A 14,721-nucleotide genomic window follows, 5' to 3' on the forward strand; every position below is an offset into this window, starting at 1 on the left:
GTTTAGAGATTTTCTTGCTAGTATAACTGTGGGTGAATCTAGAGACATAGCACAAGCTACCATAGGGAGCATTCACTATCCTGCTATACATTATTTTGCTCTCTTCATAGGTAGGTGCATAAATGGTAAGGATGAAGCATGTCACATATGTGTCCCTGATCTCAGTGTTCTCAGGAGTGCTGTATTAGGAGATAAACATTATAATTTGGGAGCCACTGTTGCACGTAGGTTGCATAATAATAGATTTAATGGAGATTTCTTTGATGGAATTTATGCAACCCGTTTAGCTAATTTTCTTGGTGTAACCATATGTGAGGATGATATTGAGTTGCCTCCTGTTTATTTGGATTATGAGGCTATGGTTCACCATCATTTTGTTGAGAGGAACGATCAGTTCCTCCAGTACCGACTAATCTTTGACAGACGATGCACCTATCACGTCGCTCTCCCTGCTTCTACTTTCTTTGACTTTCAGGCAAAAGGGAGATATTTTATAACCAGAGAGGAGGCGGAAGAGTATAAGAGGAGGGCTGAGATAGCTCGCCTCCAAGCTGCAGCCCACGATGCAATGACTGCTGCATCACAGTATGACTCCAACTATAACTTTGGATATCCGCCAGGCCAGCCGTGGCAATAGACCAACTTAGGCCAAAAGCCTAAGCTTGGGGGAGTACGTATTTCTCACCGACATTACATTTATGTTCACACACTCATTGCTAGTTGTCGGTGCTCATACTTTTTCATTGTACTATCCATGCTAGTTTATTTTCCTTTTTCTTGCTTTCTTCTTGTGTGTTTGATAAACTTTAAGAAAATCCAAAAAAATAGTTGTAGCTTTTAGCTAGTTTACTTTCTTGCTGTAGTAGTAATAATTAAAAAGAAAACCCAAAAAGATTTCCTGTTCTTCTTTTGCTTGTTGGGAGCTTTCCCTTGTAAATAGTTTTATTTCTTTTCTTTGGGGGTCGATAGGAGAAGACCATAATGAAATTGTTGAAGTGGCTCTATTATGCATTAGTGTTGATTTAACCAAGAGCCCATATTACCTTGTCTTCTCCTGTTTATTGAATGCTCGCAGATTTCAGCTTAGTCCAATGCACGTGCACTATTATTATTATCCACATCGTTCGGTCGTGCAAGTGAATGGCAATTATGACGATATATGATGGACTGATTGAGATGAGAGAAGCTGATATGAACTCGACCTCTCTTGTTTTTGTAAATATGATTAGTTCATCGTTCCTGATTCAGCTTATTATGAATAAACATGTTTGCAATGACAATTAGAGATTATAGTTGCTTATGCCATGCTTAATTAGCTAGGAGTTTATAATGGTTTACCTTGCGTACCAACATGCTATTAAAATGGTTGTGATGTGGTATGATAGGGTGGTATCCTCCTTTGAATGATTCAAGTGACTTGACTTGGCACATGTTCACACATGTAGTTGAAACAAATCAACATAGCCTTCATGATATTTATGTTCATGGTGGATTATATCCTACTCATGCTTGCACCCAATGTTTATTAATTTTAATGCATTTTCATGACTGTTGTCACTCTCTAGTTGGTCGCTTCCCAGTCTTTTGCTAGCCTTCACTTGTACTAAGCGGGAATACTGCTTGTGCATCCAATTCCTTAAACCCCAAAGTTATGCCATATGAGTCCACTATACCTTCCTATATGCGGTATCTAAACCTTCAAATGAAATCCTGTTTTGTATGCTCGAATAGCTCATGTATCAACTAGGGTTGTCCGTATCTTCCATGCTAGGCGGGTTATTCTCAAGAGGAGTGGACTCCGCTCCTCACTCACGAGAAAATGGCTGGTCACCGGGATGCCTAGTCCCATGCTTTATGCAAATCAAATCAAAAAAATTGCAAACAAAACTCCCCTGGAACTATTGTTAGTTGAAGGCACTCGTTGTTTCGAGCAAGCCATGGATTGATGCTTGTTGGTGGAGGGGGAGTATAAACTTTATCATTCTGTTTGGGAACCGCCTATAATGTGTGTAGCATGGAAGATATGGCCATCTCTGGGTTGTTATGTTGACAATGAAAGTATACCGCTCAAAATATTATTTATCTCTGCTTTAAAATCGAGCTCTGGCACCTCTACAAATCCCTGCTTCCCTCTGCGAAGGGCCTATCTATTTACTTTTATGTTGAGTCATCACCCTCTTATTAAAAAGCACTAGCTGGAGAGCGCTGCTGTCATTTGCATCCATTATTATTAATTTATATTGGGTATGACTGGATCTCTTTTACCATGAATTACAATGTTTAGTCAGTCCTTGATCTTTAAAGGTGCTCTGCATTTATGTTTTGTGGTCTCAGAAAGGGCTAGCGAGATACCATCTTGTTACATCATATCATGATTGTTTTGAGAAAGTGTTGTCATCCAAGATTTATTATTATTGCTCACTAGTTGATTCTGCCATTGACATGAGTAAACATGAGACCTAAGTGTTATTGTGAATATGGTTAGTTATAATCTTTGCTGAAAACTTGAATGCTGGCCTTACATATTTACAACAAAAAGAGTAAACAGAGTTTGTATAAGTTTTTCTTTATCACTTTCAGTTTATCAACTGAATTGCTTGAGGACAAGCAAAGGTTTAAGCTTGGGGGAGTTGATACGTCTTCGTCGTATCTACTTTAACAAAAACTTTTGCCCTTGTTTTGGACTCTAACTTGCATGATTTGAATGGAACTAACCCGGACTGACGCTGTTTTCAGCAGAATTGCCATGGTGTTATTTATGTGCAGAAACAAAAGTTCTCGGAATGACCTGAAACTCCACGGAGATTATTTTTGGAAATAATAAAAAATACTGGCGAAAGAATCAAGGCCAGGGGGCCCACACCCTTGCCACGAGGGTGGGGGGCGCGCCTGCCCCCCTGGGCGCACCCCCCTGCCTCGTGGGCCCCCTGGAGCTCCAAAACCTCAACTCCAACTCCATATATTCGTGTTCGGGGAGAAAAAAATCAGAGAGAAGGATTCATCGCGTTTTACGATACGGAGCCACCGCCAAGCCCTAAACTCTCCCGGGAGGGCTGATCTGGAGTCCATTCGGGGCTCCGGAGAGGGGAATCCTTCGCCGTCGTCATCATCAACCATCCTCCATCACCAATTTCGTGATGCTCACCGTCGTGCGTGAGTAATTCCATCATAGGCTTGCTGGACAGTGATGGGTTGGATGATATTTATCATGTAATTGAGTTAGTTTTGTTAGGGTTTGATCCCTAGTATCCACTATGTTCTGAGATTGATGTTGCTATGACTTTGCTATGCTTAATGCTTGTCACTAGGGCCCGAGTGCCATGATTTCAGATCTGAACCTATTATGTTTTCATGAATATATGTGAGTTCTTGATCCTATCTTGCAAGTCTATAGTCACCTACTATGTGTTATGATCCGGCAACCCCGAAGTGACAATAATCGGGACCACTCCCGGTGATGACCATAGTTTGAGGAGTTCATGTATTCACTATGTGTTAATGCTTTGGTCCGGTACTCTATTAAAAGGAGGCCTTAATATCCCTTAGTTTCCGTTAGGACCCCGCTGCCACGGGAGGGTAGGACAAAAGATGTCATGCAAGTTCTTTTCCATAAGCACGTATGACTATATTCGGAATACATGCCTACATTACATTGATCAATTGGAGCTAGTTCTGTGTCACCCTATGTTATGACTGTTACATGATGAACCGCATCCGGCATAATTCTCCATCACCGATCCAATGCCTACGAGCTTTTCACATATTGTTCTTCGCTTATTTACTTTTCCGTTGCTACTGTTACAATCACTACAAAACCCAAAAATATTACTTTTGCTACCATTACCGTTACTTCCATATTACCTTGCTACTAAATACTTTGCTGCAGATATTAAGATATCCAGGTGTGGTTGAATTGACAACTCAACTGCTAATACTTGAGAATATTCTTTGGCTCCCCTTGTGTCGAATCAATAAATTTGGGTTGAATGCTCTACCCTCGAAAACTGTTGCGATCCCCTATACTTGTGGGTTATCAGTAGCCTCCGCCACCACCATTGTTGTGGTAGCCGCCACCACCACCACTCCCTTGGTAGCCGCCGCCACCACCAGTAGGGCCACCACCGCCACCAGTAGGGCCACCACCGCCACCAGAATGGCCGCCGCTGCCAGGGCCTCCGCGGGATCCGTTGCCAGGGCCGTTCTTCTGGTTGCGATAGCCACCTCTGCCTCCCTGCCTGCCTCGGGAAGCAGAGTTCGCTGAGGATTTGAACCAGCCTCCGTTGTTGCCGTGGTATAGTTCGACCCGCTGATCAAAATTGGCCACCAGAGAGAAAAGGAGATCGACCGTGATGGGCTCGGTGCTGACATCAAGCGCGGAGATAAGTGGCTGGTAATCCATATCAAGGCCGGCGACGATGAACGAGATGAGTTCCGGCTCTCCAAGAGGTCTGCCCGCCGTCGCGAGCTCGTCAGAGAGGGAACGCATATAGCCGAAGTATGTTGAGGCAGATTGTGTGCCCTTTTGGGCATTGGTGAGGGCAGCACGAAGATTGTTGACGCGAGAGAGGGAGACCGCAGCAAACATGTTGGAGAGCGTCGTCCATATTGCATGTGAGGTCTCCAGCGAAGCCACCTGGACGAGGACCTCCTTGGAGAGGTTTCGGAGAAGGTAGGCAACGATTTGTTGATCCTGGACTAGCCAGGGGGCATAGGCAGGGTTTGGCATCTCCTGATCCTTGCCATCTTTATCCTTGGCGATGATTGTCTTGGGAGGCTCCGCTATGGTTTTGTCGACATAGCCATACAAGCCGGCGCCCAGTATTTGGGATCGGGCTTGAGCTCTCCAAAGGACATAGTTCGTCCTGGTGAGAGGCTCGGAGATGTTGTAGTTTAGGCCGGAGGAGGGAACAGCAGAGGAGGAGGACATGGCGGCGATGGAGTTGATCGATGAAGGTGGATGGGGATGATCGATGGAGGTAGATGAGCTAGATGCGATGGAAAAGGCCTGCTCTGTATACCATGTAAAGTATTGCCGAAGCGTCTCAACCCCCTGGACGGGAGCCCGCGTGCTTATATATTGATAGCGAGAGAAAACCTCTCGAGGAGATTACACATGCGTACAGTTAGAGGACTAACCGGAAGAGTTTACAGAAGATTGGGAATAGAGATAGATGTAACTTAAACAGAAAAGAAAAACTATCTCTATCTCCTAGAAGTGGCGCCCAAGAATAACTCTTGGCGGCCCATAATATTGGATATTTAACATGATGCACACCTATTTAACTCACCTAGCATTTTGAAAAGTACACCGAAGAGATCATTGAGCAGGTCGTGCTAATGCTTCTCCCTCTTGGCTTTGTGCATTTTTCTCGGGGCTTTCTTCTTGCACTTGCCAACGGTGACATGCCTGCGAATTGAAAGCTACTACATCAACAACAATGGAACACAGACACAACTCTCACACACATCCATTTAATCCCTGCGTACGTTCAGCCAATGAAAATAAACAGTAGAAGAATCCATTCACTGAAACCCGGCCCGGAACAAAACGAGATCTAGAACCGCTCCAACACGCCGAAAAAAGATAAGCTTGGCAGGCAATTCTAGGCACTCATCAACACATTAAGGTACATATAAATGAAAAGCCAAAAAGAAAAATAAGGCCCTGCCCACAAAAATGACGAAAAAAAACTTGCTAAAGATATCAAATATACTTTTATAGCTATAGATATCACAAATAAAAACAGGAAGATGAGGTAATCATATTAGTCAGCTCCTGAAAATCCTGTGGCGATCTGATCCTCCAAAGGAACCCTCTGCCATCTTTACCTCCAGAAATGTCAAGTGATGTATCTACAGGACTGCACGCAGCAGCAAAGACCTCATCTGTACACAAGATATGAAGACCAACTATTACCAGAATTGTTTTTCAGTGCAAAGGTATTATGCATAATGAATCTAACTAACTTATTAGTGGCAAACAACGAATCATGGTCACAAGATGTAGTAAGTTAATTTTCTCGATGAGAACTTACCTTTGTGCCCATGAAAAGCATAAGCTCAGGGCCTCATCCTCATCTGAAACAACAACACAATAAAGCAAATTCAGTGATGCAACCATCATCCCCCGCATCAATCCGCCACTGCCGCCAGGGTTTCGTGCCCTTCACAACTCAGGGCCTCAAAGGTGGAGGAAGGGGGAATGGAAGAGGGAGAAAGAAGGGACGAGTAAGGAAGAAAAATCTAAGATATGCCCACACCCAATTATTAGTAAGTTAACTTACAACTGTTGGCAAAAAAAGAAGCAACTTAATAACCGAAGAGCCTAAATTATCCGCTTTTTATGAAGAAATCAATTAGTTTTGAAATACATGGGAAAAGCTGATGTTAATAACTAATGTTTGTGCTGAAATAAAGTAGTCTGCACTATCAAAAGCAAAAAAGGGCCTGAAGTAACATCTACCGCTTTCCCACCCATGAAGTCTAAGATATGTTTTGCATAGAAAACAAGCAGTAAAGTTTTAAACAGACCAAGCGCGCCACCAAGTAATGTTGTAGAAACCGATGGAATACTTTTCTACTTATGATCAATAATGAGTAGATCAACGAGGTGAGAAGCCATGGATGACTTGAAATTGGTTATATCCAAAGAATAGTACTGCATGAAAATACAGTTAGAACAAAACTAAACCAAGCGTTTTGAACAAAAAAGAATACATAAATAAGAGAATTGCATTGGTCGCGTTACCAGTTTGCAGTGAACACCAAAATCTTATGTCTTGTTGAGTGGTATTGGCTGATACTTCACAGGCTCATCTGGTGGCTTGTAATCTTTCGGGTATGTCCTAGCTAAAAGCTCCAATGTCCACTTTACCAGCAGAAACAGTCTTTGTAGGGTCAATCACAAAGCCAAGAATAGTTCTGTAAACTGCTGATTAAGCATCTGAGTTGAAACATCAATGGCGTTCAGGCAGCATGCGTAACCCAGATGTGAGTGGTACCAGCCAACCACATCTTCCAACATTCTAGCCTATTCATATGAAAAAGATATGAAAGTTAGTTTGATCATTGTTTAACAGCAAACATTCAACACACACACCTGCACGTGCATATTACTTCATAAGTTCACATACACAGTTGCAATATTCCCTAAATTATTCTTTGCCAAAACAGATTCAACGAGCACAAATGCACAATCAAGTATAAACACGATTTGCCGGAAGTGGCATTAGTATCTGTTAATAAATTCAAAGTTCAAAAAATATGCATCGGTTGACCATATAACTTTCCAAAATAAGAACCAGATGATTTGCTCCTCTGAAGTGACGCTGTTGCGACATAATGGATATGTCCCCACACAAGAATTCATCATATCGGAAGTTAAATAGACACCCATGTCGGGTTTATAAACTGTGATGCTTGCTTGTGGCTTATTGTTTCAGGAGCACGATTATTGGGTTGTTGTAGCATATTATTTAGAGGGTAAGTAAAATCATAGTTGCCATTCTTTTCATCCGAACAACCATAAGTGTTGTTTGAAACCTGAAACAGTAAGGTAAAGAATTGAATGGAACAAACTTGGAGAATAAAACACGAATTAGAAGATACGCTACCTTATTTGTTGATAAAATCAGCAGATCAGTTGGTTTCTTCATCAACACTGTAATGGTTGGTTTCACAAGATGAAACAGAAGTGCCATTTGCTCTTGAAAGAATATTTTGCTTTCATTCATTCATGTAGTTGTGATGCATAATAATAGATCAGTATCCTAGGAAAAGAGGGGCAGAAAATGGAAACAAATCAATCCGTCCGGCCAGTGAGCCAGCCAACCGGTGCATTCAAAGCACACGAACGGAGGAAGGTGGGAACGGAGGGAGGTGGGAGCAGGGCATACCCGTACTTGTCGCAGAGGACGGCGAAGCCGCCAGATCACAGCGGCCAGCCCTTACTCCACTCCCTTGCCCCCGCCATAGGACGGCTGGCGTGAAGGGGGTTGTTGGGCGGGCCGAGTCCTGCTCGGGGCGAGGCAGAGATGGGCAGAGCAGCTCCAGGCAATGGTGGAGAGGAGGATCGATGGCTGACGGAGCGGAGGTGGCTCCGGCCGGCTGTGCGTGTGGCAGCGGCTAGGAACCCTAGCGTCGCGGACTCGCGGTCGATGGCGTCCCTGCCGCCCACCTCCATGAATCTGGATTGAGAAGAGAAAGGGGAAGGAGATGAGGCCATAGAGAGGGAGGATGGGGCTGGGATGGGGAGATGAGGCGGCGGCGGTGGCGGCGGCGTGATTGCGTCGAGGGGAGTCGTGGAGCGGAGGAATCGGTGTGGGCTGTGGAGTTCCTTCGTAGGGAAGGAAACGAGACGAAGACGTTTCCCTTCCTGTTTTTTTCCTCTCCTTAACACATTTTCATCTGGGCACAGTAAAATCGACGTGTACATCGCCAACGCTCGACCTTCGCGCGTACCTTAATGTGTTGGATTGTCGCCGATTGCCGAAGTTTAGTGCACCGTCTGATCAGAAATATACAAGTGTGATGCAGCAAAAAGCTTTTCTGAAACTTATGGGCCTGCAATATAAGTTGGTGTATCGGAAGGGTAAAGATAACACCGCAGCAGATGCACCATCTCGACAACCTTCTGAGAAAGAATTGTTTCTTATTTCCCTCTGCGACTGGTTCCAGCGTCCGGCGCGGCCACACCCCGCGCGTCCGTCTAACCAACCCACACACACGCGCACATACACGTGCAGTCACACACACCCGTGCACTCCCGCCACGGACCCGATGCAGCTCAGACTGCACCCGACGCGTCCGGTGCGCGCAAGCACACGCACCTGACGTGGTCGCCACCGTGACGGCCATGGCTTTATTCCTAACATTCACCCCCTCCCCTAAGCCGTGGCTCAGAGCAGTCCACCGTCTTCAACGCCGGCGTCCGCCATCAGAGCGCGCTCCGCCATCGGCTCCCTAAGCAGCTTGGGGCAGTCGCGCTTGAAGTGTCCGCGCTCGCCGCACTTGTAGCAGCGCCCGCGTCGGTTGCCGCAGTTGCCCGACGCCACGCATCAGCTGATCACCGCCACGCCCGCCGCCGTCTTGTCCACGGCGCCGAACCCGTTCATCAAATGCGCGCAGCCGCCCGAGCGCCTCGTCGAACGTCATCTTGTCGAGGTTGGAGAACTGCTCGATGCCGGCGACGACCGGGAACAGCCGGTCAGGGACGGTGTCAAGAAGCTTTTTCACCAGCACCGCGCCGCCAAGCGTCTCCCGAGGTTCGCGAACCGCGCCGTCATCCCCGCCAGCCTCCCGGCGTACGCGTCCAGCGCCTCGCCGTCCGCCATCTTCATGCGATCGAGCTCCCCGTGCAGAGTCGCCCGCCTCGCCGTGCGCACCCGATCGGCGCCGACGAACCTCACCTTCAGGGAGTCCCATATCTCCCTGGCGGTGAGCTTCATTGTCACCTGCAGCAGCACGTCCTCCAGCAGCCCGCCGAGGATCATCGCGCGCGCCGTCTTGCACGTTTTCCCGTTCACCGCCGCGTTGCCCGGTGCCACCGCCTCCCACAGAGTGTGGGCGTCAAGAATCGCCTACGCCTTGATCGCCCACACCGTGTAGTTGTCCGGCATGAGCATCGGCATTGCCATCGACACCGATCCACCCGCGCCGCCGCCGTGTGGGTCGAACGCCATGGTCGCCGGTGATCGCCCGAACGGAAGCTCTGTATATCAATTGTTGTTGCCGAAGCCTCGCCTTGCCTCTCACCAAAGCTCTCTCTCTCACGCACGTATGTAGAAGAAAGAAGGTTGGAACATAGACGCTAGGAGCGTCCGGCTTTAAATTAATAAAGCCACCAGGCAGGATCCACACAAATAAAGTCTTACAAACCGAATAAAACAGTCATCGATCCCATGGCTCAGGATAAAGCTAAGAAGGTCACAGCCACAAGTTCAATAGCGCAAAAGCGGAGCATCAAGACAAAAGCTAGCTGAAAGTAGAGGTCTCATGATCAAGCCGCCATCCCTTGTCGTGCCTTCACCATGGTCGTCTTGATCAGCTCCATAATCTCGTTCATGCGTTCGACGTCACGCTTCTTCCCCAGCAGTGCCCATACCTGAAGGAAAATATGACATTTGAAGATGATATCAGCGGGGTGGACCGGGAACTTGTGTTCTATCGTAATTTTGTTCCGAACCGTCCAAAGGGACCAAAGTAGCGCCCCAACGCATCTCCAAACAATCCTAGCATTGGCCCCTCTTTGCGACGTTAAGATAGAAAGAACATTGTGACTAGACTGTGGATTCCAATTTGTTTGAAGGCGTCTCTAACCGCACTCCACGCAAATCTAGCGAGCACACAGCCAAAGAACACATGGTTCGCGTTTTCCCCTAAACCGCTAGTGGTGCACGTTCCGTCCGCCGGCCCATTGCGTTTGGCCACGTTATCCGAAGTAGGTAAGCGGTTGCGAAACATTTGCCACAGGAAAATCTTGATTTTGAGAGGAATGCCAGCCTTCCATAGCCCCCTAGCTATATCCAGCGTAGTACCCTCGGAGAGCTTGTCGTATAGGGACTTGACCGTAAATCTATTGGAGGAGGTCAACTTCCACGTAATCGTATCCGCCCCATTACTACGAGTCAGCCCTCCCAAGTTAGCCGTCAAAGCGTCCCAGCTAGCGGCCTCCGTTGTCTCTAGAGTCCTAATAAAAGAGATGGCTGGAGGCTGGACTCGCATAGCATCGGCCACCATAATGTTGGTGTCCGTTGCCAATTGGTACAGTTCCGGGTGGGATTGCCACAACGGTTCCTGACCCCACCAATGGTCGAGCCAGAAGCGTGTGGACTTGCCATCGTTTACCCGGAACTGCGCACCCACTGTAAAAGCCGTTTGAACCGCTTGGACCCCGTTCCAAAAGGCCGAACCGTTGCTTTTAGCCTTGAACAAATTCCCATCCGGGAAATATTTAGCCCGGAGGATGTCTGCCCAGAGTCCCGACTCGTTTTGGGCGAGACGCCACCACCACTTAGTAAGCAGGGCCACGTTCATGAGTTTAGAGTTCATAATACCTAGGCCGCCAAATTTTTTTGGCCTACAAACCACTGCCCATTTCACTAAGTGGTACTTGCGCTTGGTCCCAGCTCCTTCCCAAAAGAACCGGGAGTGCGGAGTATCGAGTCTAGCGTGGATCCCATCCGCAAGTAGGAACATTCCCATTGTGAATATAGGTAGGGAGGATAAGCTCGAGTTGGTGAGGATCAACCTCGCCGCCGAGGACATAAACCTGCCCCTCCAAGGGCTCACTCTGTTAGCAACTTTCCCATACAGCGGCTCCCATTCCGCTATGGTTAGTTTCTTGGTCGAGATCGGGAGGCCCAAGTATTTAATCGGGAAGCTCCCTAGCTTGCAATTAAGTAGATTCGCAATCCGAGTGCTTTCTAGATCATCCATCCCAATGGTGATCACTTCGCTCTTCAGAAAGTTGATCATAAGCCCCGATAAAATCTCGAAAGCAAGCAGTAGTAACTTGATGGTAGCTATGCTGTGGTCGTCGGGTTCGAATAAGAGCATCGTATCATCTGCGTATTGCAGATGCGTAACCCCACCAGGAATAAGGTGGGCTACCAGCCCTTTAATGTGCCCCGCTGCCCTCGCTTTATTAATCATGGCCGCCAGGGCATCCGCAACAAAGTTAAAAATGAGCGGCTAGCTTGGGTCTCCCTGACGGAGGCCACGTTTGTTACGGAAGAACTTGCCCATTGTGCCATTGACATTAACCGCCGTGTGCCCACTACACACGAGGTGCATGATGCGATGTAGGAATCCTGCCTCAAAACCCTTTTTGAGGAAGACCTCTCTCACGAACTCCCAGTTCACGCGATCGTACGCTTTTTCGAAGTCTAATTTCAGCAGCACTCCCTGTGCCTTGGTCCGTTTCAACTCGTGAACGATCTCTTGTAACGCAATTGGTCCCTCGAGGATGTTACGATGTTTGAGAAAACCCGTTTGACTAGAGCTAATAACTCGTTGAGCGACCGGAGCCAAACGCGAGGCATAAGCTTTCGCACAAATTTTGAACGGAACGTTAATCAAGGTAATGGGTCTAAAAAGCTTAATGTTATCCGCCCCTTTCACCTTAGGAATAAGGCTAATGGCTCCATAGTTCAAACGGGATAGGTCAACCGTGCCTAAAGCGAAGCCGTTGACAATATCATAGAACAAGTGCTTAAGGCAGGGCCAAAACTTCTTAAAGAACTCGACAGGCCATCCGTCCGGCCCAGGCGCCGTGCTCGTTTTCATGTCGTGTAAGGCCTGGTCTATTTCCTCAGGTAGGAAAGCAAGGACCAGCCTATCGATCTCCTCCTGCGAGACACGTTCCACGGAATCCCACAGATCATCGCGTAAGCATAACGGTTTTTCAACGGCCGTCCCCAAAAGACCTATGAAAAACTCGTAGATATGAGCCATGATTTGTTCCTGCGTCAACAGGATACCGTGATCTGTTTGGAGACGCAGAATGGAGCACTTCCTTTTCCGCCCGTTCGCATAGGCATGGAAATATCCTGTGTTTGCGTCTCCTTTCGTGACCCATTTGACTCCGCCCCTGCGTCGCCAATATTCATCTTCCGCGCGCAATATCGCCGTGACTTGATTTTCCAATGCGTACCTATGGGCCCACTCGGCCTCCGAGAAGGGACGGCGATCTGCCTCAGCATCTAACAACGCAATTGTCTCTACAATGCGCGCGCGCTCTTTCTTGGACTCGCTACCGTGGTTAGCGCCCCACCCGCGAAGGAAGGCACGAAGCTTGCCGGCAGCCGCGTTCCAGCTCTCTGCTGGCCCGCGTTGGGGCCCCAGATGGGTACAAATCTCACCCCAACGATCTACCACCATCTGGGCAAATCCCTCCGCTTCGAACCAAGCCGTTTCGAAGTAAAACCTAGGGTTACGACGGATGAGATCCTCCCCTGAGGAAAAAATCAGCGGAACATGGTCTGATCCGATGCGCGTCTCCGCCACGAGAGCACATGGGAAACAACACCTCCCATTCAGGCGTAAAAAAGACCCTATCCAGCACGCTACGGACCGGTTGCGTTTGTTTGTTAGTCCAGGTATATCTGGCACCAGTCCGTGCTGCTTCCCGCAATGCTGCTGCCACAATGGCATTATTGAATAAGGACACCCTGGTCCAATCAATATTAGCATTATTCTTATCCGCCCCTGAGCGAATCAAGTTAAAATCACCCCCCACCACCACAGGGAGGTTGATTGCCCTTTTGGCCCCGACCAGGTTGGTCAGTTCGAGCAGGAACGCCGGCGATCTGGAGTGGTCGGCAGGTCCATAAAACACACGACCACCCACGACAAACCAGATACACGATGTTTAATAGTAGCGGATAAAAGGAAAACGCCAACATCCCAATGCAAAACATCACATACATCCTTATTACAACCCAACAAAATGCCACCAGAAAGCCCAACAGAGGGGACCCAATGCCAATCAAAACGTTGTAGGGGGTCGTAAGCGAGCAGTTCTCTGAAGGTAAAATCAGTTTTAATCGTCTCTTGAAGCGCAACCACGTCAATACGTTCTTTGGCCATGTATTCTTTAAGTTGCGTGCGCCGGCCACCGTGGCCACAGCCACGGATATTCCAGAACATGTACCTCATCTAAATAACCCTGTTACGTAGGCGCACACCCCGAGAGGTCACCGCCTTCGCCACTCTCTTCCTAGCCGCCACTCGGCCATTAGAAGGAAGGACACCAGCTTCCCTAGCTTGTGTCACCTCGTCGGGCACTCTCTCGTCACCAGCCTCTACTGGAACAATGGCTAACTCGTTGCTGTTAGCACAGCACGGCGGCAGCCGCCAGCGCAGCCTGCGCCTCTTCCCTAGCACGCACGAGCGATATAATTTCGGACTAAGACCCTCGGGTCTCCACACCGCAATCGTCTAAAATGCTCGTCAGGTGATCATCCGAGAAGGCATTTCGAATGCGGAAAGATGGCAAGGGGTTACCTGCGGCGTCCATGTTCTTGTCGGCGATGCGGAGTTTGGCGCTCTCCATAAAAGAGAGATCACCGAGCTTGACCTTGCCCGAACGCTAGGAGCCCGCTGCACGAAGGTGGAAGAACAAGACACACACAGCAAGCTTTACCCAGCGCACCGCCGGCCGCACGAACAGCGGCTTGGTTTCTTTTCTGAGCACGAACTCAGCCACACAAGACTACAACGAGTACACGGAGGGCCTTTTATACCCAAGCTACACACACCAGACTAGCTACCACACGCAAGCACCCACGCACTGACTTGGCTTGCCGCTACACTCGGCCACCACTAACAGCACTACTCACACGAGCTGACTAGTGCCCACGCACCGCCCGCCCCGCGCTCCTCAGCTCCCGCGCCCGCCGCGCACGCATGTCAACAGGACGCGACTGGTTCCAGCGCCCGGCGCGGCCACACCCTGCACGTCCGTCTAACCAACCCACACATACGTGCACTTACACGTGCAGTCACACACACATCCGTGCACTCCCGCCACGGACCCGATGCAGCTTGGACTGCACCCGACGCGTCCAGTGCACGCACGCACACGCACCCGACGTGGTCTCCACCGTGACGGCCATGGCTTTATTCCTAACAAGGAGCAATGCCGCCGACGACGAAAGGAGCCAGCCCGACGTCCCACCTCGCTGCTCCACGCCGAGGGATCTAACGCCGCGTGCGGCCGGT

The 14,721-nt window shown here is 48.5% G+C and overlaps 1 protein-coding gene and 1 long non-coding RNA gene across 2 annotated transcripts; one reads left to right on the forward strand and one right to left on the reverse strand.

Moving 5' to 3' along the window:
- Nucleotides 1–4,961: 4,961 nt before the first annotated feature.
- Nucleotides 4,962–8,321, reverse strand: LOC120974972 (uncharacterized). The gene is made up of 3 exons (XR_006669466.2): nt 7,614–8,321; nt 6,036–7,030; nt 4,962–5,886 (listed from the first exon to the last, which is right to left on the reverse strand). It is a non-coding gene; the product is annotated as an uncharacterized lncRNA (long non-coding RNA).
- A 457-nt stretch (nt 8,322–8,778) lies between these two features.
- Nucleotides 8,779–9,606, forward strand: LOC109744583 (uncharacterized). The gene is made up of 2 exons (XM_040399335.1): nt 8,779–8,808; nt 9,016–9,606. Exons 1-2 carry the CDS (start codon nt 8,779–8,781, stop codon nt 9,604–9,606), a joined length of 621 nt encoding a protein of 206 aa, XP_040255269.1.
- The last annotated feature ends 5,115 nt before the right edge of the window (nt 9,607–14,721 follow it).

Source organism: Aegilops tauschii, chromosome 2, assembly GCF_002575655.3.
Source record: "Aegilops tauschii subsp. strangulata cultivar AL8/78 chromosome 2, Aet v6.0, whole genome shotgun sequence".
In the NCBI taxonomy this organism is placed as follows: Eukaryota; Viridiplantae; Streptophyta; class Magnoliopsida; order Poales; family Poaceae; genus Aegilops; species Aegilops tauschii.